At 38.5% G+C, this 9,772-nt stretch overlaps 1 protein-coding gene across 1 annotated transcript; it reads right to left on the minus strand.

Moving 5' to 3' along the window:
* Window positions 1–7,747: 7,747 nt before the first annotated feature.
* LOC145008445 (EG45-like domain containing protein) lies at window positions 7,748–9,032 on the minus strand. The gene is made up of 3 exons (XM_078967058.1): window positions 8,776–9,032; window positions 8,398–8,698; window positions 7,748–8,011 (listed from the first exon to the last, which is right to left on the minus strand). Exons 1-3 carry the CDS (start codon window positions 8,888–8,890, stop codon window positions 8,005–8,007), a joined length of 423 nt encoding a protein of 140 aa, XP_078823184.1. The 5' UTR covers window positions 8,891–9,032; the 3' UTR covers window positions 7,748–8,004.
* Window positions 9,033–9,772: the final 740 nt, after the last annotated feature.

Consider the following 9,772-nt stretch of genomic DNA (forward strand, 5'->3'; position numbering starts at 1 on the left):
ACCCAGATTCGATCTTGGAATACCTTCAGTCCTCGACTGTTTGTACCGAACACTAACGTTTTTCCCAAACATTCTTCCTTTCAGTCATTCTTCTCTAAGGCTTTTTCTTGAGCTTTCCTGATACTTTCCACAATCGTCGAGACGACTTCAATTCTTAACGCTCTTGGCCTTTTCCTTTCAAGATTGACTTTCCGACTGAGAGCATCAGCAACAATATTTGCTTTACCTGGGTGGTAAAGTATCTCACAGTCGTAGTCCTTGAGAAGTTCTAGCCAGCGTCGTTGCCTCATGTTCAACTCCTTCTGATTAAAGAGATACTAGAGACTCTTATGATCAGTGAAGAGCTTGCACTTCGTGCCGTAGAGGTAATGCATCCATATTTTTAAGGCAAATACTACCGCTGCCAACTCCAGATCATGAGTGGGGTAGTTCTTTTCATGCTCTTTCAATTGTCGGGATGCGTATGCTACCACCTTTTCTCTTTGGGTCAGAACACAACCCAACCCGACTCCAGATGCATCACTATAAACCACGAAATCTTCGACTCCATCGGGTAGAGAAAGTATTGGTGCTTCACATAACTTCTTCTTTAGCTTCTCGAATGCCTCATCGTGTTTCTCACTCCATGTATACGTAGCTCCTTTATGGGTTAAAGCTATTAATGGAGCAGCTATCGAAGAAAATCCTTGGATAAATCGTCGGTAATATCCGGCTAATCCTAGAAAGCTTCGAATCTCCGTGGGACTCTTCGGACGTTCCCACTTCATTACAGCCTCAATCTTGGCGGGGTCAACCATTATTCCCTCTTGGTTAACAGCATGGCCCAAGAATTGGACTTCCTGTATCCAAAAGTCGCATTTGGAGAACTTTGCAAAAAGCTTCTCCTTCTTTAACACCTCCAACACTTCTCGTAGATGCTTGCCATGCTCCTCCTGGCTTTTCGAGTAGATGAGAATGTCGTCGATGAACACTATCACAGATTTATCGAGGAATGGTTTACAAACCCTATTCATCAAATCCATGAATGCTGCGGGAGCATTGGTTAGTCCGAATGACATAACCAAGAACTCGTAGTGTCCATATCTTGTTCTGAATGCAGTCTTCTCAATATCCTGCTCTCTCACCTTCAGCTGATGATATCCTAACCTAAGATCGATCTTTGAGAAGTAGCTCGAACCCTGCAGTTGATCGAATAGGTCATCAATCCTTGGCAATGGATACTTGTTCTTCACCGTTGCCTTATTCAGCTCTCGGTAGTCTATGCACATCCTCATGCTTCCATCCTTCTTCTTCACGAATAACACCGGAGCTCCCCAGGGTGATGAACTAGGTCGAATGAATCCGCTGTCCAACAGCTCCTGAAGTTGCGTCATAAGCTCCTTCATCTCCGTTGGTGCTAATCGGTAAGGTGCCTTTGCTATTAGTGTTGTTCCTGGTAACAAATCTATACGGAACTCCACTTGCCTATCAGGTGGTAATCCGGGAAGATCTTCAGGAAAGACTTCCGGATAATCGCACACAACCGGTATATTCTGCACCTCTTTCTTTTCTTTCTTAGCATCGATTACGAATGCCAAGTATGATGCACATCCTTTGGACAAACATTTCCTGGCTTTCATCGGGGAGATGATTCCAAAATTTACTCTGCGTTTGTCCCCGTACACCATAAACGATTCCTTTCCAGGTGGGTTTATCCTAACTATCTTCTTTCGGCATAATATCTCGGCATCGTTGGCGCTAAGCCAATCCATACCCAAAACGATGTCGAAACCGTTTAACTCTATGGGTAATAGTTCCTCATGGAATTCGTTTCCGTTTAGGTCAATGACGATGTTCCTAATATAATTACTAACAGGTACAAATTTGCCACTGGCAACTTCTACAATCAGGGCATTATCTAGTTTTTCTACAGGCAATGCTAATCTTCCACCAAATTTATGCGACACAAAGGAGTAATTGGCTCCGGAATCAAATAGTATATTTGCAGGAAAACCATTTACAAGAAAGGTACCTAAAGCGACGTCTGCTGCCTCCTCCGTAGCCTCGAGCGTCATCTGAAAGGCTCTCGCCTTTGGCTTTGGTGGTATGTTGGGCCTTCCCGCATCTTTCTTCTTTGGGCAATCCTTAGCAATATGCCCTTCTTCACGACACTCGTAGCACACCTTCTTGTTGGTGGTGCACTCATTGGCATAGTGCCCCGTTTTCCCACACTTGTAGCAGGTTACTTCATCGCCACATTTTCCCGAGTGCTTCTTCTTGCACTTCTCGCACCATTTAAATTCGTTTCCTCCCCCGAATTTTTTTGAACCGAACTTGCTCTTCTTTTTGTTGGGTTTAGCAGACCCTTCAGATTTCCTCTTCTCGCCAACCTCGATTTTGCTGGCAGCTCTTCCCTTAATCATGTCCTCCACAGACTTGGCAACCCAGATAGCTTCCTCCAAAGTAGGTGCCTGACGTACTGGCACCGCGTACTCCCATGGAAGTCCCTTTGCGTACTTATCAATTTTCGTCAGCTCATCCGGAACAAGATGCAAGGCAAACTCCATCTTTTTTGTGAAGTTGTTCGTGTATTCATCGATTGACATGCTTCCCTTCTTCAGGGTTAGAAACTGGTTCTCTAACTCTAGCAGGTTTTGAGCTGAGCAGTATTTTCGTTTGAATTGCACCATAAATTCTGCCCATGTCAGTTGCAGGGGCTTGTTGGGGCTTAAAGTCTTCCCTAAGGTATTCCACCAACGTACAGCGCCTCCTCGAAACTGACGTACTGCAAACGTGGTCTGTAGCTTTCCTCTGCAACCGCACGTCATGAAAGCTAACTCCATCTCCGAGATCCAATCCATGACCCCGATTGGATCTTCCTTTCCCGTGAAAGTCGATGGCTTGCAAGTCAGAAAATCCTTGTACTTGCATCCATTCCTCTCGTCTTCGTCACCCTGGTTGTTTTGTTGAACTATTGGTGGGTTGGCTTGACCAACGGTCCCACTGTAGTTTCCCTCCTCAGTCTGCCCTTCGTTCCACTCGGGCTGTTCGATCTGAATAGTTGCTTCCTCTCGATTTTGTTGGAGCAAGAGTCTGGTTTCCTCCATTTGACGATCCAACATCGCCTGGATCATCGCTTGCACTCCGGCCATTGTTATTGGCTCAGCAGCGGCTACCACAACGGGTATCTGCTCAATTACTGGGGGTTGGTTTCTGTTCCCATTTGCATTCACGTTTCCACTTCGGGTCCTTGCCATCTTGATCTATACACCGAATAAGGTGAATTTAGATCTTTATTTAGGAGAGACGTTTTAAATCATCCTTATCACTCTGAAACGTTTACGTGCTAGTTCTAATATCGTAGTCGTACGTTTAGAATCCTAAACACATAAGGTTTCCAGATCCGGTCGGCAACAGACCATAGATCCGAACAATTAACAACATATTAGGCACAAAGCATTTAGCACATAAAAGCATTTTAGGCATAATTCCTAAAATAAGCTAGTGCTCACACCTCACAATCATCGCTTAGCATTCTAAGTTTAAGTCTAGAAATCCTAAAAATTCCTAGTTCGCTTAAACTAATGCTCTGATACCAACTGTGACATCCCCAAAATCACGGCCAGAAAAGACCGGTTTTGTTTATACTTTATTTCAAAATCAGAGTTATCTTTTAATAAAAGGGTTGCGGAATTTGTCCCAAAACAATAATATGATAAAGATTTATCAAAAGCATTTCCATAGAAATGTATTTCATTAAAAGACTCGGGATGTCATGTTCGTACAGATCAAAAGTATAAACAGTACAATATAATCCTTACTACATTATTTAATATCTACAGGCCTATATCCGTAATCCCTCGTCCAAAACATCACACCTATGCTCATGCGCCACTACTGTTAATACATAAAACTGAGTGGGTCAGGCTTGGGAGCCTGGTGAGCACATAGGGTTTTCAACCCACAATAAATAAGTTTATTAATTTCATCAATCAACAATAACCCGATTACCCATTCCCGTTATCCTCACTTTACGTCCCTAAACACCTATCATAAGGGACCTAGCCTAAGGATCATCATCGGGATGGACACTACTGCTAAGGGGATTCCTCAGCAATAAATGCCCTAATAGGCAACCATGTGGGGGGATGGAGTACATCTGGTGAGCACACAGTTCAAATAAACACCTACAGGTTGCGAGCCTGCTAGTGTTCCACTGGACTGTCTAGAATAGTCCGTGGTCGTCATCTATACTCCGCTAGATGACTGGATCATCAATAACATCTATAATGAGGCCTCTCATTATTTTATTTTTTCACACAATAACTATTACATCTACCCATGTTTTACCCAACACATTTTGTAGATACAAAATACATATACAGTTTAAATCATTGAAAACATGTATAAAACGTTCATCCAGCATAGATAGCAAGTATTCAGATAATATGCACACATAGCACGTAATTTATATAAAATACTTCATATCTATGTGTAAGCTGAAAGTAACTATGCACTCACTTGAAAGGTGGTGACTCAGCACTCGGACAGCGCTTCGATACTCTCACAACGATTTTCCTTCGATAAAACCTAGTATCGATGCCACTAGGGTTTAGTCTAATGATAACCGTGATAAATTAATTGTATGACTATTATTATTATTATATAAGCGTTAATAACACTCAATATAACTCATAATAATAGCCCAAATAATTATTTTAAGGACCTAATAACATTCCTATATTAAAACATAAGCTAAACTAAAGATAGGTTAGGCGTAGCTCACTTACAGCGGGTTTTCTCGAAAACTGGGCTTCGCTGGAGCAGCTTTCCTAAGCCGAAAGGCTCTTTTCTCGGAACTCCGTGAGCCTCGGGGCTTCCTTCGGGTGCTAGGGGGTTTACCTAGGCTTTAGGGGGCTTAAGGAGGCTTAGAGAGAGAGAGTTTAGAGAGAGAAAGAAGATGGGTGAGGGGTGAGGAAATGAGGGAACCCGGCACCACTATTTATAAGGGAGAAATCTGATGGACTCACCGAGTAGGGGGGGACCTACTCGCCGAGTTGGTCCATGTGGTGGCGTTCTGGTGGTGCCACGTCACCCCCTATCGCGTATCAGCCTTCAAACTTAGAAAAATTATAACTTTCGCATACGAGCTCTTTTTTCTACGTTCTTTATATCCACGCGTAGGTAAAATCAAGATATACGACTTTCGTTTAGACTCCGTTGGCTAATTCTCGACTGATCTCAAATTTAACAGTAGGAGGCGTTTAGACTGTTAAATGACCGCGAAGAGTTCATAACTCCTTCATACGGACTCCGTTTTCGTCTGTCTTTTTACCGTTGAGTTCCTATTAATGAGATATTCAACTCTCATTTAGGTTGCGTAAGCCAAAAACCGCTCGAACTAAAATTCGAGTTTCGGGCTGTGCACTGCTAAGCCGAATCTTAGAAAAATCATAACTTCTTCATCCGAAGTCAGATTTGGGCGTTCTTTTTATCGATGTTATTAGTTTAACATATTCTACGACTTTTGTTTAGATTTCTAAGGCTAAAAAGTCTTCTATCGTAAATTCACTATTTATGTCTCCGGTGTCGTGCCGGTTTTGCTGTAAAACTTCGGCGGGCATAACTTCTTCGTTATAGCTCGGATTTCGGCATTCTTTATATGTACGGAAACCTTGAGACATATTCTACAACTTTATGTAGAGATATCGGGATTATCTCACACTTTAATTTTGACGCTCATTTTTATTCTTTATTAATTATACATTTATAATTAAATAATAAACACATAAACACACATAACATCACATAATACTCAATATTTCTTCTTTATTACTTCAAAAAGAGTTACAAGAGTTGACCTAGACTATTACATTGACAAAAATGCTTAGCCCTGAAACCCGGGCGTTACAGGCGTACCCCAACTTACGATGGGCGTACTTTCGCGCCTATCACCTTGCATGCATGATACCTTCTTGCCACTTTTCTCCATTAGGGACCAATAATGCCAAAAACTTCAAAGTGTTGTAACTCCTTCATTCTAAGTCCGTTTCCGACGAACTTTATATCCACGAAAAGGTGGCAGGAAGCCTTACACCCCTAACCACACACTCAAGCCTAACCTTCCGAACAAAACCGAATCGTTACATTACGCCTATACCCTTGGCCTCCAAAGCCACAACAGGATATTTTCAAAACCGGGTGTTACAGATAATAACTTAAAAGGGTAATATATTTTTCGATTTGTACACATTTAGTCACTGAGTTTTTTTTCATTCATATTTACCCTTCAACTTGTTAAACTGTACATATTCATTCCTTATGACTTGTTACTCCAAGTTAGTTGGGAAAATGACTTAATAGTGTAATATATTTTTCATTTTATACACATTTAGTCGTTAATATTTTTTATTTCAAACTAAGTCTTTTTTGTCTTTGAACTCATTCAGTACTTATGAATGGTTTTTTTTTTTATGTTGTTAATGCTTATGTCCATCGCGATCTCGACTGCTTGGTTACGTAGGTCTTGTGGTTTAGCTTAGGTCTTGTATTTTGAACATCGTAAATTCTTCATACGATATCAGATTTTAACGATCATTATATCCACGTGTTCGTTTTTTGAGTCTACTACAACTTTCGTTACTATTATTCTCGTTAAATTGTAATATACTTTTACTTACGATTTTATAATAAAACATTCATACAAGCATTCATAAAAAACATATAGATATAAAGATCGTAAGTGAAAAATATATTATCTTTTAACGGAGGTAACCTAAACGAATGTTGTAGCAGATTAAAATACAAACAAATGAATATAAAAATCGTTAAAATATGAGATCGTGTGATGAAGTTATGACGTTCAGAATATATGACCTAAGCAACCGAGTAGTCGAGATCGTGATTAACATAAACATCAAAACCCCAAAGACCTCATTAATGATTGTCTCACATAAGATATAAGAAAAACCTAAAAAAAATCATTTATAAGTATTAAATGAGTACAAAAACAAAAATGACTTATTTTGCAACAAAAAAACATTCAGAACTAAACGTGTACAAAAATATTAAGGACTAAATGTGTACAAAGTGATAAATATACTACCCTATTAAGTCATTTTTACCGACTAACCCAGAGTAGTCGGTTATGAGGACAGAATGTGTACAGTTTAACAAGTTGAAGGGTTAAATGTGGACGAAAAAAAACTCAGTGACCAAATATGTACAAATTGAAAAATATATTACCTTTTTAAGTCATTATCCCTTTTATTTATCAACTATCTTCACACGAAGCCCCTATCTCCTCCCGAGTTCTACTTAAGAAGAGAAATGGAAAGATACTAAAGGAAAGTGAGGGGTGTCAAAAGAAAATCATGTTTCAGAGTTTCATTAATGGAAGGAAAATGAGGGGAGAGAACGGATTTTGAAGCTATATTTTTCTTCCAAATTAGGTGGATTTGGGAAGAAAATTTTTAAGTTTTATTTTCCTTTTTTTCCTAATTCGGGAATACAAAAACTTAAAAATTTTCTTTTATTTCGTTCGAATTTAGGAACACAGAATAATTAATATTTTCCTTCACCTCTCATTCTTTCTATCAAAAAATTTCCATTTCTTTCCTTAAAAAAAAAAAAAAAAAAAAAAAAAAAAAAAAAAAAAAAACTCAGGAACAAAGTGTTAATGATTAATGTAATAATTAATATAATTTCAACTTTTGTTATTTGAAAGACAAAAACTTGGACTATGAATAGAACTTTCAGAATAGGAAGATAGCAAGAAATTCTCTTTGATTGCTACACTCATATGGATGCATTATTAAACAATCATTCAACCAATTGACAACCCTTACAAATTCGTCTTGACTCTTCACATGCAAAAATCCAATATTTATTAATATTAACATTATTCTAAAAAATGAAGAACACAACTATTAATCTATTTTTACAACTCGAAAAAAAGAGGGTGGACTCTTTGCACATTTTCTTTAATATTCACACGCCAACTTCTTCAACATCATTCAAACTTTATCATATCCTGAAAAATAAAATATTAATTAAAAATAAATTTAATCAAAGCTAGAATCTCGTGGAATATTTTAAATGATTAGATTTAATAAGTACTCGTGTTGATGGTAACTTAACTTATGGTCTTACCATATGTTTTAATAAAATAAAAAACATTATTTATAAAATCTTCTTTATATAAATCTCGGAAGACATGAAATACTTATAAGTTATAAATAATTAATTATATAACTTTTTTGGAAAAATCAAAAACGACATTTTAATTAGTTTCAATATTCAAATATCTTACGTTCAAATATAAATAATTAAAGCAACGGTAATATCTAAAAGAAAAATCAAGATTAATTAGCTTTTTTAGGCGAAATAAAATAAAGAGATTGAGATCGGGAAGCATACTGTTGAAACTCGATGTTCATGGAGGTGGCGGTGGAATTGGCGATGGTTCCAAATGCGGTGTCGGACAAAACCATGGTGGTGCTGCCGTACGACGGCGAAGAAACCGTCTGAAGTGCATAATCGATTATTCTGACTTGAATCACCTGCTCAGGAATACACGTCCCCGGCTGGGCGGCGCTTATACATCTCACCAAATACTGCCGCCCACAAGCCGCTCCATTGTCCCATATCCCATCGCCGGCCGCCGCGAACAGATTGCTTGACGGGAACTGCCCGGGATCATATCCGTAACACGCCGTGGCTGTTTCAGCACGCAATCGATTCAACACCAAAATCTGTAGCGATTGTGTAATTATAAATAGATATGGAAGAACTTACGTAGGAATGGGGGACTGTATTGGGCAGCGGTGCCGACGTCGCCATAGGAGGGATGAGAAAAAATTAGCAGGAGGAGACATGGGAGAGACGACTGCAGCCATGGAAGATGATTCATTGGATCTAGAAAATTAGAGGAAGGAATAAAGATGATTGGTGGAACTAATTCTATGAAATAAAATTGGAGTCAACGGCTAATTCATTTGGATAAATCAACGTCCATGCTAGGGAAAAGACTTGTCTTAGTTGTCTTTGTCTACACAATAAAGTGATTAAACGTATCAACCACTTTAGTTGGGAATATGTACAAACTTCGAGAAGATATTTGTTTGAGTATTACACAAAATAACAAGATTTTAACACATTATTTATATATATATATATATATATATATATATATATATATATATATATATATATATATATATATATATATATATATATATATATATATATATATATTAAGATTGCCAAGAATTGTAACATTAAACAACCACATTTTTGTTAATTTTAGCCCTTAAGTTTTTTGTTTTTTTGTCATTGTCTGTATTAGATCTGCTCACTTCTTTTGTTAAAATACAATTTGCGCCCTGTAACCCCTTAATGTTGTCTCTTTGTTTCTTCTTGTCTTTTTATTTCCTTCTTTTTCAGGGTTCTTTAGTCATTTTTTAAACTGGAGATGCAGACGTAAGTTCTATCTGTACTTCACCGTCCGTGTAATCCAATCGGATTAGGATCAGTGTCAATATCTTTTTGTCTCTGTTTCTCACCTCTTATTTTACCTTTCTCCATACCGCTGCTCCATTCGATCCTTCCAATCGATTCTTCCAGTTTCAAAAGAAGCGATCGTCTCTCTCTCTCCGTCACCGACACCCCAGTTTGCTTTCTAAGGGCGTTCGTCTTGGTGGTGATCGACGAGCAGGGGTCTTTACCGGAACTGTTGGTACACAGCTTCCTTCTTCGTCTTGCTATATGGTATGTGTGTGTTAGGGATGAATAT

This window comes from Lactuca saligna, chromosome 8, assembly GCF_052625555.1.
Source record: "Lactuca saligna cultivar CGN05327 chromosome 8, ASM5262555v1, whole genome shotgun sequence".
Classification (NCBI taxonomy): Eukaryota; Viridiplantae; Streptophyta; class Magnoliopsida; order Asterales; family Asteraceae; genus Lactuca; species Lactuca saligna.